At 39.0% G+C, this 13824-nt stretch overlaps 2 protein-coding genes across 3 annotated transcripts; one reads left to right on the forward strand and one right to left on the reverse strand.

Annotated features, from left to right (window-relative positions):
* Positions 1-1226: 1226 nt before the first annotated feature.
* Positions 1227-8662, forward strand: LOC121643557. The gene is made up of 7 exons (XM_041991027.1): positions 1227-1458; positions 3454-3726; positions 5042-5326; positions 5683-5873; positions 5959-6057; positions 6157-6198; positions 6682-8662. Exons 1-7 carry the CDS (start codon positions 1401-1403, stop codon positions 6826-6828), a joined length of 1095 nt encoding a protein of 364 aa, XP_041846961.1. The 5' UTR covers positions 1227-1400; the 3' UTR covers positions 6829-8662.
* Positions 8663-9360: 698 nt separating this feature from the next.
* si:dkey-74k8.3 lies at positions 9361-13741 on the reverse strand. Of its 2 annotated transcripts, XM_041991029.1 has the most exons (4): positions 12740-13741; positions 12350-12409; positions 11103-11205; positions 9361-10809 (listed from the first exon to the last, which is right to left on the reverse strand). In XM_041991029.1, the coding sequence occupies exons 1-4, from the start codon at positions 12941-12943 to the stop codon at positions 10454-10456; spliced, it is 723 nt and encodes a 240-aa protein (XP_041846963.1). In that variant the 5' UTR covers positions 12944-13741; the 3' UTR covers positions 9361-10453. The 2 variants fall into 2 exon arrangements, with proteins under 2 accessions (XP_041846963.1, XP_041846964.1); XM_041991030.1 differs by lacking the exon at positions 12350-12409 and having other exon boundaries at positions 12740-13735.
* Between the last annotated feature and the right edge of the window lie 83 nt (positions 13742-13824).

The raw sequence follows: 13824 nt of genomic DNA on the forward strand, positions 1-13824 counted from the left end.
CTGATTGCTTGCTCTGGTTGCTAATGCACTCCACCTGTACTGTGTCCTATATAAACCAGAGTTTTATTTGTTTCCCATTGCCAGATCGTCGGTGTTAACTGTTTTGTTCCTGCCTGCCCCAGTCTGGTAAATTCTGTTTTAAGCCAGTGTGGATTTTTGGAAGTCTGATCTTTGAGTTGCTTTCTAGGATTGGATTTGGTTTATGGTCTTCTTTGGATGAATTGGGGGAATATCCGGACCCTTTTGAAGTGCTCGCCTCAACACTATTAACCCTCTGTCATTATAACTCTATCACTGGTTCAGCAGTCTCTTTCAGCTCCCTAGCGGACATTCCTCTAACGGCCCTTTCTCTCTGACCCCTTGTTTAGATTCCATCCCTCCTGCCGGTACGCTGTGACCTTACTTGTTACTTTGCCTTCTGATTATTCAAAGTACTCATCCCTGTTCTCCTACATTTACAGATGAGCTGACAACCTAGGACCAGATTCAACAACCCTGAAACATTTCACTGTAAATAATAAATCTTATTACTCCATCCCTAAGGTCTCTGAGATATTTTGTGGGTCCAGTCTGCTAATCTGCGACACATTGTTAGTTGATAGAGCAAAAGTTAGAATTAATATTAATTGTTACAATAAGAATAGAAGATAAATAATAGACTATAAAACATCTGGACTCTACCGCTGAGGAAATGATAATGTGAACATGACTTTGTAATGTTTAAACAAAGGTTAGTACAGTTTGTTCAAAGAAACAAATGACAGTATAAATGTACTGTGAACAAATCTTATGTATTGTACTGTATGTGTTCATTGTGACAGATGTGAGCTGTTATCTAGTGAAATGGTAATGGATTTCTTTGTTTTTTCTTAGAGGGAGGGTTTGCTTTTCTCCTCCTCATACACAGCATCAGAATTGGCCTTCCAGTTCAGTTTATTATACAGGTATACAACTACATACTTCTGATGTACCACTTCAGCCTCATGTCATGACTAACTAGGATGGAGACAGCACGGTCCCCATGTCATTTATCTTCAGTTCTTTTACAACCCCCAAAGCAATACCATGACCTCAGCAAAGCAGTCTTCCTTCGAACTGACAAAGCTTTGTCAAAGAAAATGGCAGGTTCAAATTTGACAAAGCTTTCGTACGGTCCTTGAACGCACCACTTGGACCATAGAGGAAACACCTCTGATGGCTCCACCCATTTAGAAGCTTCCTTTTCCTTCATCATGACCTTAACGACTCGTTAATCGTATCTGCGTTGTACAGCTACTCATCCTTTCATTTGTAGACAGAAGGTGCTGTCCAGCTTAGAATATGTGAGAAGTAAAGATCTGATAAAGTATAGTTTCACTGGTTTGCAGCGGATTTGAGTTTTGCCCTTTGACAAACCTCTGATGATAAAGATGATGGTGATAATACTTTTGCCGTTATTCAGTGCCTGTGTTAGTGTAGGTGAGTAGAGGAAATATTTTTTTAAACTATACATGAATTATATAATGCACATTTCTCATCTACTATATATTTTTTACACATACCCCTCGCATGTTTGTTTACAAACAAATCACCTCACAAAATTGAATGTATCACTATAAACTTGTAGGCCTGTTATGCTAGCTTACCTTCAGAATTAATGAGATTTAATCAGATTTAATGAGTCCATTGAAGACAACATTTATTGAAAAGATACGGACTGTACATTAATTTATGGCAACCAAAAGCAAATGCAATGTCCACTCGTTTTAAGGGTATGTGTGAGGGTGGAAAAACCAGTTGGTTTCTAATCTGTACAGTATAATTCCTTTTAACTGAATCAGACCACTTTTGGGCAGTTAATATTTTATTTTCAAGTTAGTCACTTTTTGGCAACTAAAAGCACTAAATCAAACTATTAATCACGCACAATCCATCATACTTTCTCCATTTCTTCTCTCTCTCTATTAGATTGAACTATTTTAAGCCAAACAAAACAAAGTCTAACTAGGGAACAGTGTCCTTAAATTAAGAGGTAATGCGAGGACATTCCTTGCAAGATGGCGTTCTCAGCCTTGTTCCCACTGCACACCTTAACATTTTCTCCTGCATTCTGCCAACAGTTAACAGAGCTCCTGTTAGTCTTGAATTGATGCAATTTCTATGGTAATTCTAAACATATTTAGCACTGTTTCGAACAATTTGATAACATTTTCCCACAAAGTACAAGATCAAAGTTATTTTCTTGAGTTTCTTATTGCAGACAAGGTGGGCAGTTTACATGCTGTCAAGTGTATGACCACCCACTGTGCCCTTATAATAAACACAAAGCAGAATCCTCATACCTAAACATGTCAATATCATCACAAGTCCTTCTGAATAATAATTTACCATGTGGTAGATGTGTTGGATTAAATTGGATTTCAGTGTATTGGATTTCTGTACATGAAAAGTTCTATACAAATTAATTTGCCTTGCCTCGCCATAGGACTGGGCGATATGGCCTAAAAATAAAATCTCCGATTTTTTATAACCAAATCCGATTTCCGATTTTAATCGTTTTTTTTCCCTTTTCTTTTACAAAACATAAACTTATTAAAATCATTCATTTGTTTATATAGATGAATGCTAGCAAAACTAAAGCACATAATGTCATAGCTTTTCCACCATATAAACGACTTCATATCTTACATTGAAATATGCGACACAATGCATCCGTGATCTCTTTCCATCTGGATCCTTATCATACAGGATCCACTGCAGAAATAATTCCCCTGATGAAGGTTGTCTCTTAACCAGGGTTTGTGGGTTAAGTTGATTTCTGCATCTCCTAGAGAGCAGCATTTCTCACTACAGTTATACGCACAGCTAAATCCCAGGCGTGAGTGACGGTCACTTCACTGAAAATCTGTCAGACAAACACCGTTCTGGTGTGGAGGGAGGGCTAAGTCTGCTGCTAACTAACTATGGAAAAAAATCCCGATTTTCAAAAAAATTAATCTCCAGAAATGGAAAATTCGATTTATCGATTTTATCGATTAATCGCCCAGCCCTACCTCGCCACAAAAAAAACTCGAAAGCAATGTTTTTAGCAACATTTTGTTTGTTGCTGTTTCTTTTTTTGAAGTAGGACAAAAATCATTTGCAGATGTGATTGAGTTCAATAAATTTGACACAGAGCCAAGTTTGGTGGCCAAAGAATAACTACAAGTGAAGATAATATTTATGATAACCGAAGACGACTCCTTCCACAGAAGGAACTTGTTAGTAGTTGGACAAAGAAAGAATCACACATATACCAACATTTTCTTTAAAAATGTAAGCAAGAGAGTGTGAAAAATATCTGGAATTGTGTTTTAAGATTTAGAAATGATATCATTCAATAATATAACTGACCTGATCTTGTAGATTTAGGTAAGAATTTGGATAACTGCAACGTTAAGCCAATTTAATCTTTTTTTTCCCCTTCATTTTTAGGCCTTTCATCTGACACTTTCAGGGAAGAATATGGGAACAAATATAAGATAAGAGTACTCATTTGGGTTCATTCCATTGAATTTGTGCCCAAGTACAGCACAGAAACATCAGTCCTGTGGAAACGTGACAACCCTGAGGCCAGCAAGGACACCAGGAGGAAGATGGAAGGGTACTACTATGTGATATATAATGTCACACAAAAAGACAGCGGCCGGTATATATTAAGGAACAGCGATGAGACCACTTTTTCAACGAAGACCGTTGAGGTAGTAGGTGAGTTTACCTAAAATTCCTCCATGATACTTTGGCATTGGCGGTGCATTCAGGCACATTGTTGGCTCACAGCAGGAAGGTTCTGGTTTCAAGCTTTTTTTTTCCAAGCCTTTAAAAACCACTGAACACTGATGGCAGCAAATTTATATTTAAAGGTTAATAGCAAAAACATGCAAAAGATGTGTCACTACCAAAACATATTTCATGCTTTTTTTTTGTTAAGTATTTTAATTGTCTGAGGCACACAATCTGTCATTTTCCTACTTAAGATATGACAAAAAATGTGTTGAGTTTCTTCACTTTGTTGTTTCTTATTTTCACACTGAGATATTAAAAATGCTCATACTTAACAAAATACTGCTCTCCAGTTTGAGCTTTTCTCCTTTAGCTTCAGGCTTCTGTGAACTTATACCTTGGTGGTTCAATTTTACTTTTTGTTCAAGGAGTGCTGGGACACATCGCTGTCAAACAGTTCCCCAGATATCACGCTGACAGCTCTGCCCTCCCGTGAATTACATCTCAGCATCCCGTCCAGATGATTAACTGGCTTCAACAGAACACTTGCCAACAGGGACCATCCAGACTTAGCAAATATGTCATGATAATGGTGCTTTTTGGGGATGAATCTGCAGTTTGGGTCTGTGTCAAAAATTTCAGTTAATATGCACTAACTACACTAATAATAACAAAGACCTGGAAATAGAAGAATTGTCTTAATGGGATTTAAGTGTCTTATAATGACTTAATTTATTACTGGCTACTTAAACTGAAGTTTCTCTGAAATAAATTTTGTTATGAATTGGTGCTATATGAATAAAACATAATTAGATCAAGTTAGAAGCAAAAATTATTTGTGATCTGCTGAAACCAGTGAACAAATCTTCTGGAGAGGACACTGAATAAAACAAGCATGCTCACAGGGAGGCAGTGATGCCAGCATCATACTTTGGACTGTATTGGCTGGGGTTTATGACCGGCTTGTTAAACATCAGTCTGAGACAGGTCCTGAGTAAAATTAATAGGTTATTGTGCTGAACTAGACAACAATCTGTTTGATCCAGAAAAAGAATGAGAAGTTTCAAAATGAAGGACATTTTTATACAAGCGCCACTCAATCTGATAAACAGCATTCTGGTGACACAGAGCATGTCAGCATGTTTGTCTTTTTTTTTAACCCAGTAAAACAAGTTTGTCAGTTCAAAAAAAAAAAAAATAGCAAACTAATATCTGTTACCGCATTTTGGTTTATACTTGTTCTCTAGTTGTAATTTTGTGGTACATTTATCTGTATTCTCTTTAATATCTTCTCTCCCAGCCAACACCCGAACCATCAGTCTGATGTCTGGGGAACAACTCGCCTTCAGTTTCGATCTGGAGCCAAACTCCTGCAACATTTACTTCTTTCCAGAATTTGATCATGAGATTCAGATAGTTCGTCAAGGCGTGTTGCTGCTGGATTCAGACCAGTCTGGTTGCGTGGGGTTTAAGCTTTTAAAGCCATGTTGGATTTCCAATAAGGCTGCCCAAATGTCATGTGCCGGACGCTTTGAGGTCAGAGATCACGATGACAAGGCCTTGACGGTGTTACTAGAAATGAAGCGTAAGTAACCTATGTGTAACAAGTGTCACACTGTACCAGTGTGTTAATGTTATCATCTCAATCATATAAAGCAGTGGTTCTCAAACTTTTTTCCTGCAGGGTCATTAATGTCCATACAGAGGGACTGGCCCCCAGTTTGAGAACCACTGATAAATAAAGTATTAAAAGTTTGTGTGATTTATAGTCTGCTAGTCACTTTGAAATCTTCTCCAACGTGGGACCCTTTAAGGAAATGACTGACATATGACTTTAGGTCAAATCACGTTTTACATAATAAAAATGATAGAAAACAAGTATCTGCTTATACTTGGGAGGTATGCCAGTTAACTAACTGAATTATGGCGTTTTTGTTTCAGCTTCTAAATTTAATTCCACCTACCTCTTTGCTGGTATTGGCTCTTTAGTCTTTGCACTTTTGAGCTGTTGCTTGAAGTATTGCTGCTGTGGGAAGGGATCCTCAAAAAAGGACAGCACAGAGTCTGCTGCCGAGTCTGATGCTGCTGCTGCTCCTGATAATAATGACCAACCATCTGTGTATTATCATAAGGTGAACATGTTTGTCCATTGATGCTACTTAAATGTACATTATGATGCAATGTGGTTATAATCCATCTGTTGAATTCAAACTGCAGTATGACCAAGAACCTGTTGGACTGAGGCCAAACCAACCCACTGAGCCCTCTGAGACACCCTGCCACACCGAAACTTCTCATGCTGCATCTGATCTGCTGGTTAGTGTGTGTTGTGTCTCATTCATTCATTGTCTTTTGTGTCTTCTGTGTCCTTTCTCTTGCTTTGCACTTGCTAATAGAAATTGTTTTACCCTGCAGATACATAATCCTCCAACTGAACTGCCACCTCCTTATTCTGAGGTAGGACCCACTGGTTACACAAGCCTTTTCTTTATTGTTGCTTTCTGCTGTTCTGCTAAAATAAGCCAGTGTAGTTTGTTTAAAATGACGCTAACCTTTGAAGGTTGCAATGTCCAGTTTATTTATTGATCCATGTCTCATTTTATAAGATGGTGAGCTCGTTGTTTGAGACTTGGTGTAGAAAATCTGTTATCTTCATCTTCTGTTGTTTCCACATCTTTTATGAATGTTAGAAGTTTTCAGATTATTTGGTTTATTGCAAAACTCAGATTTCAAAACTGAAAAATTGATGTAAGATTTGTAGTTTGTTAGCTATTCTGCTAATATTTTCTACACATAATCCTGGTACAATTACTGTGTTATGCTTATAAACTATGGAAATAATTTGGTATGAATATTCTTTGGAACAAAAGCATACATAACTGTATTTTGCACTAATACATTACTGTGGTGATGCACATTTAAATATTTTTTTTTCTGCAGGTTTCAGCTCCGGCAGAACAAACGGATGCTCCAACTTTCCCACTTTGTTCTGACCAAGAGCCACAATTTAAAATAAAGGGGATAAATTTTAACATGAATACCCATCACACCGATGTTTATACCTCAGACAAATTAAACTTCCTCTGAAAGACTTAAATATACAAGGACTCAAGGTTGGTTTTACCCTATTAATGGTGTGTTTTTGCAATAGTAACACATAGGAGCCTTTTAAATGTACTCATTAATGCTACATAAAAATAATAATTCATTATTTTGGGAAAATTAATAATAATAATAATAATAATAATAATAATAATAATAATAATAATAAAAGAAAAATAATTAAATAAATGGGCAAGAAAAATATTTAATTTCTTTTTTATGGATTAAACAAAAGATAACATTTTTATTGGAGCTTTTTTTTTTCCCTAAAGTGCTTTCCTTCGTACAAAACCAAACTAGCTGTTTCCCTCTGTCTAAATATTTAAGCTAGTATATATCTCTAGATTACTTATCAAATACTTTGTTTCCTCTTTCTATGCATGTTTTCAGGGAATATATAGTATATCACCTGTGCACGGCCTTGTATTTTAACTGGTGCTTCATATTTAGCCAGCCTATCTCTGTAATGCATTAACATTGAAACAGGTTGTAATATTTGATGCTGGTACAGTTAAATGTAGATGTGGAACACAGACAGACTAGAGTCCAATGTTTTGAGACCAACTGTGAGGATATTTCTATTCAGTACTAAATGCAAAGTAGTATTTTTGTTAAACATGAAACCACCTGCTTTGAGTGAAAAGTTTATTTTCTGAAAAATGTCTCAAAGACAAGCAGTAGGTACAGTCTTTATCCCCCTTTTCAAGCCTGACATCCTGCACATTCACTGAAAAGGACCCAAGGAGCCTTTTGTAACGTCAGAAATGCTTGTCAGTCAAGTGCCTCCTCTAAAAATATCCAGTGCATGAGGACAGTATGTAGTTTACTGTATTCCGGTATTTCTTTAAAGCTCTAACATGCTGCAGTATTGGTGCTTCTAAAAAAAGAAATAAAAAGCCTCAGCCTGCTACCTCCAGCTTGGATTAATATGGAAATGGGACTCCTTACAATCATCCACTGTGGCATTATGTGTCTGAAGGGAATGCCACCTATCCTCTGAGGCAAAGACAGTCTGTACTAGATTTTTTACTTGTGTTTGCTGTTTCACATTTTTTTTTAAATGTAATGAAGTTTGTTTTATCTCTTCATAATCAAAGCTGTGGTGCTGTATTGATCCCGCAGTGGAGTGATTACTTTTGGTTGGAATATAAAACAACATGCACTGTCATTCTCTACGCTGCCCCCTTTCACTCAGAGAGAGGCTCTGTCTGTCTTCAGGCGCCTTCACATTTTTCTGAAACTATATTTCCCACTAGACAGTACCCCTTAGTGACCAGTAGTAGGCTGGAAACTTGAATTTGTATGTCTATTTACATGAACAAGAAACATGGAAATGTTACGTCCTCTATTTGGTCTCAGTCTCTTGGACATCTCTGTATGGACTATTTTTTTTTTTTTTTTTTTGAGTTTATGATGAATATGCACTACATTGTCAGACACTGACTGCCTTTTCCTAATACATTTTTTATTGGAGTAAGAACAGAATACCTCGACACCTCGTAGCTGCACTACCGTCAACATTGTGCCAGAAGTGCATTACTGCAAATGTCAGTTTCACTACAGTACATCTGCAGCCTTTCTAAACAGTAACTACCATTATACTATAATTAACACTCATACACACTTTAATACAATGGTAGAGTTTGAATAATTAATGTCATTAATGTTATCACATATGAATGTTTTGAAATGCATGACTTTTGTGTAAATGTATTTGTTTAACCTTATAAGAACACTAAGAGTGGTTCACTTTTCTAAATGTATTTCAGTATATTTCCATTCTGTGCCAGGTCAATTAAAATAAAAACTTTAAAACATGGCTTGTATTTTTATTGTATTCTCCTTACAGCCTCTTCAGTGCACCAAGGCGCTGCTGCTTCTCTTTGTGAGGCAGCCACTCAACCAGTTTATACCCCACCCCACTTACAGTAACTTGTTACCAACAAGTTCCTCAACTGAGTCAAATTAGCATAAATATAGAGTAAACTCTCATAAACTCTGTATATAGAAAGCAGCTGAAACTGCTGCTCACCAGTAAATCCCTTACTGCAAGTTTTTTCTCCTTAAATGGCTGCCGCCTTTTAACAATCTTACACTGAGGTGGATGCGGATGAGGCAAGCCAGAGAAGCTGTGAATAGGAAAAACCTAAAATACTAAATATTCTGTAGAACTAAGATGAACTGCAGATTTGTGATGTACTTCTGTTCTTTGTTTGTAAAAGCTTTACAACCGCTGTGTTCATTTGATCCACACAGACTCCACTGTGCAAATATTTTACATCAAGATTTTTAAAGAAATAATAAACCGGTTCCAGTTTGGCCTGACTATTTAATTGGACCACCAGCATGTATGCACAGGAGGTGAATCATTTAAGTGTAAGCACTGGTTTTAAGGTATCAGAATGTTGGTTTTGTCAGATGACAATCTGGCGGTAAAATCAGGATTTTATTAGTGTAGAACTGCAGTTTGGAAATGCTGCCGTCTGACCAAAACACCAAAAAAAAAAAAAAAAAAAATTCTTTTTGGTTTTAATCCAGTTCATCTGGTGTTAATCTGGTTTTAAGATCTTTGATTTTTATATGATTTAATACAGTGGAGTGTTTTTAAAGTGATGGCTAAAAATAGCTTTTTCTAGTGTTGTATAAATGTTCTGACCGAGTTGCTGTATCTTTGTTGGCTCTCCATTTGATGAGGCGGAAAGAGTGGTGGCAGTGGGAGCTGTCACTGATTTGTTTCAAGCCCACTTGGCACTCTACCACAGCAGTGGGGTGAAGGAGGGCGGTGAGTTGAGTGCTGCAGGGTGAGCTAGTAGGAATGATCATTTTGGCACAGAGACTGGGATATTCAGTCGGAATTGCAGCGGGGGGCGCAAACCAGGATGATCACATCATCTTCTAGTTAAGTGGACAGCAGGAATGTAGAAGCTTATAATACAAGACTGGCTGTTTAAAATCGACTTGATGTATCCTAATCTGAGACTCTTTCCATCCAGAGGAAATAGGTTTCATGTACTAGCTGTTCTGGCAGCTGGTTGACATCTTGTAATGATTTTGGAGGGCAACGGACTTGGTCCGGATAAATGTTGTCAAGGGGATAACTCTGACATAACTAATATGACAAGCAGTGTTTTAATTTAGCACCACTAGCAGGTGGAAAAAAATATATTGATAGTCATGCATGACTCTTACAGAATGTAGCCTAAACACTTTGGAAGTTCTCCTTAAGGCCCCCTTCAAGTGAAAAATTTTGTTTGTTTTAATAGGAAATATTTTTAGAAAGTCTTTCATTTTTTTCTATTCTAATTTTTAAGCATTTTTAAATTGATCATCATTGTCTCGTCTACTGTGCACATTCTTTTTCATTGTTTGGCTTTGTGACACAGATAAGAGAAACAGTATATAAATAATGTTTATTACCAACCATATTTTATATTAAGGTAAACATTCTATTTTTTTTTTTTTTTTGGAGGCCAAGAAAAAGAGCATTTCTGATTAAAAATCCCAGAGATTACTTTATTTCCCACATTTCTCACAGATATTAAAATCATTTAGTGTTACCACTTTCTCAGCCTACATTATTATCATCACCTTTGTCCACCCTTTATCATCATTACTCCCCTTTCCTCTTCTCTACAGCCTTCAGCCGGCCCTCCAGGGTGCTCAGTCGGTTCTCCACTACACAAGACTTGTCAGAGCCAGATGTGAGGAAAGTCAACAGGACGCATGTCAGCACCAGGCCGCTCAGTCGAACTGCTGTGGTGTCTGCAGATGCGCTCTTGTCAGTCACGATCAGTCCAAAAAACCAGAGCGCCAAGACTGTTTTCACCACCCAGAACACTCGCTTCACCACAACAATCAGCAGACGGAGGATGATGGTCAGCCCCCAGTATCCAATGAGTCCCACCAGACCCCATTGGGCAACGGCGGTCACACCCTCTGGAGTGAAGCGGGGCAATGTCAGCGCAACTGTGGAGAAAGGAAATCCAGCTCAGGTGTTTAGGTACTTAGATATTTTCATAAAGAAGAAAACTTGAAAATACCTGTCTGTTAGAGCAAAAGAAAGAGAAGTAAACATCTAAAAAAAGGTGTGGCAGACCGACTGCCCTGAGGCAGGGCAGCATATTTCCACTTGCACTTAAAAAACTTTCATTGAAACAAACTTTCTCCTCATGCAGCACACAATTTTTTTGTGAACTACACAAAAGTGGAAAAGCAGCAAAGCCTTAGCACTTCAGATAAAATCAAGGCTAATCACCCACCATCAAATCCTGTGACCCTGAGGATCTCTGTGACATAAACTGCGATGACATTCAGGCCGCTGGCAGCTCCTTCAGCCAAGAATCGGATCACCGTCTCCAGAAACTGTATTGGTGTGGAAGGGAGGGTGGAGACGTGTTTTACTTAATCATACAAGGCAACAATGAAGAGAGGCAGCATTCTGATCATGCAGGGGCAAAAGACGGGAATGTGGAGGGAGCTACAGAGTAATTTATTACGCTGGATTACAGACAGAACAACTGACATTTACAACAGCACTTGACACCCATTAAACAAGGAACTCTTATGGACTGAGTGATGCACCTCATGACAGAAGAGCTGTTGTATTGTTGAACAGACAGCTTTGCATGCGGGTGACAGCTGGAAAACAACCCTCTCTATTCCTGTACAGCCTCTCTTCACTAACACCCCCTCCCACAGAAGAAACATAAAAAGCCCTACAACACTTAGACATAGTACAGCCTTGTCCAGCAAGGTCAAGAGTAGCCCAGTCAGTTGGACAGGGATCTTATCTGCACCTGTTGTACTACACACAGGAACAAGGCCAGTTCAGGCTGTCAGAGTGAGAGTCAAGCATCTGCCACTCCATGTCAGTGTGTGCATGTAACTTGAAAACACACCTAATTACCGTTGGCTCAATATCTATATGAAGAATGTAAGTGAGGACTGAACTAATCAAAGCTTTTTATGTTTTATGGACCTGTTGCCCCAAAAAACAACAGTGCATATCCAGACAAACCTAAATTAAATAGATACACAAAAGCCATACTGATAGTACCCAGAAAAGAGAACAGGGTAACATGATCTGACAAAATTTTTGAACATTTTAGTGTACAGTCAGTGCAAACCTGTTATACTTTCTACAGATAAAAATGTTTTTACAAAGTAAAAATGTCTCTTTTACAACCTCAAATGTGCAGAGAAGTTCAAATGGAGGGAGGTTTTCTGTAATTTGTGGTCGCATGGAGTCATTTAGTGCATACACCCAACATTTTGCATTCAGAGACACCATCTGAGTTACAGTGAGCTACATACATACACAAAATCTAATCTGCAGCAGAACATGCAAATATCACAAATGTAGAGACAATTCTACAAGGTCATGCATCTATTCTTCTCCAACTACAGATGTTACAATGGCTAAACTGAGCCCCACAAGGTCGGCTCTGTTTAAGGGACCATGCTAATGGGGGGGATAGTGTGTTGAAACACTCAGGAGGTTTCTTACCATGGCTACTGAATAGACGTTCTCTTGGCCAAGCAATGACTCAAGAAACAAAACTGCACTCTGAAGAGAAGGAAGCCACAGCAGGGTGGAGGCAGGGAGACAGAGATGTGGGTGTGCGTTTGCATGGGTGAGAAGGGGGATGCATGAAATGAGGCCAGAGAAGATGAGGGGATCAGAAGGAAGATTAACAAGTTGAGGAGCATGGAAAGAGGAATGTGTGTGAAGAGTGAAGAGGGGTGACAAGGTTGGAGCTGAAAATTAGTAACCAGTTACTGGTCAAGAATAGGACAAACAGTGACGTTAGACTATTAAGAATTAAAGAAATAATTGAGATCAAATCCACTTCCTAATGCAGGAAAGAGTGTAACCCGGTGGACCAGGTCTGTATACCTCAGCTGCTGACCGTATCACGCTGGTTCCCACCATCGACTCCGTGTAACGCTGGATCTCCTGGCAGGTTCCCATGATCAGGGTATGAAGGGTGATCATTGGTGGGCTCTCTGCCTTGGCCTGCTTGCCTCCAGCTTCAGATCCAGCCCAGCCCACCGCCACACCGAGAGCCAACACGAAGGCAGCTATCAAAAACCGAGCCATGGCACCGCGTCCTACAGCCAGACGCACGCAACCGTCCGCCGGTGAAAGGATTTTGAGAACAATAGAAAAATGTTAGCCAAGATGTGCGCGCACAGGTTAAGGCTGTAGTCCGGAGCAGGTTGGGCAGCTTCAGGAAATTCTAAGACTTAAAAATGGCTTCTGTTAGGAGGCTTTTCAGTCAACATATATCACAACAGACAGCCAAATGTGGAAATAATAATGATGATGATAATAACGCCCCAGCTATCAAGCGTCCAATCTGATAATTAGATTAGCTGGTTTTTTTTTTAAGTGCTGGTCAGTAAAATCTCTGCCGGGTCACAATATTTTAAACGTTTAATGATAAACTTTGGCAGCGTTGCAAACATCCAATCAATCCGCTCCTCAAGGGCGCTCCAGCATTACCAGTGGCTATATTTGGTGGGGGACAGTTACAGGCTTGGAGAGAAAGTCCAAATATAAAACCATAAGCAAGGACGCAAAGCAGAGTTTATACGAAGAAGATACGAGGCAGCAGTAATATCCCAAAGTTTCCCTTTGTGCCAGATTTACGAAGAACGTGGTGACGCTGCGAGCACGAGTCTCCCAAAGCTTCTTAATTCAGTGCGGAGCCGCACGCCATGCACTCTTTGCAGCTCCTTTGTCCCCGATCTTGCATCAAATTCACGGCTGCGATGGATTATGTTGCACAACCTTAAAAGAAAAGCCCTCCCTTGTCACTCCCTTCCTTCCAGCGTTTCTAACGACCGTTTCCACTGTTCAAATACGTCTGGATCCTCGAGGAGGAGAAACTGGAGGAGGGCGGCGCTCTGCTGCACTGGGATAAACAGAGATGTGCACACTGGGATTTGTGGTTTATTTGCCCTGGTCAAATGTTAAGA

This window comes from Melanotaenia boesemani, chromosome 7 (genome assembly GCF_017639745.1).
Source record: "Melanotaenia boesemani isolate fMelBoe1 chromosome 7, fMelBoe1.pri, whole genome shotgun sequence".
NCBI lineage: Eukaryota > Metazoa > Chordata > Actinopteri > Atheriniformes > Melanotaeniidae > Melanotaenia > Melanotaenia boesemani.

Coding starts and splice junctions, on each gene's coding strand:
- si:dkey-74k8.3 (XM_041991029.1), bottom strand. CDS start 12,943: ATGGCTCGGTTTTTGATAGCTGCCTTCGTGTTGGCTCTCGGTGTGGCG. Junction 11,206..12,349: donor ACGTCTATTCAGTAGCCATG/GTAAGAAACCTC, acceptor ACACCAATACAG/TTTCTGGAGACGGTGATCCG. Junction 10,810..11,102: donor CAGGGTCACAGGATTTGATG/GTGGGTGATTAG, acceptor CTTTCTCCACAG/TTGCGCTGACATTGCCCCGC.
- LOC121643557 (XM_041991027.1), top strand. CDS start 1,401: ATGATAAAGATGATGGTGATAATACTTTTGCCGTTATTCAGTGCCTGT. Junction 1,459..3,453: donor CAGTGCCTGTGTTAGTGTAG/GTGAGTAGAGGA, acceptor CTTCATTTTTAG/GCCTTTCATCTGACACTTTC. Junction 6,199..6,681: donor TGCCACCTCCTTATTCTGAG/GTAGGACCCACT, acceptor TTTTTTCTGCAG/GTTTCAGCTCCGGCAGAACA.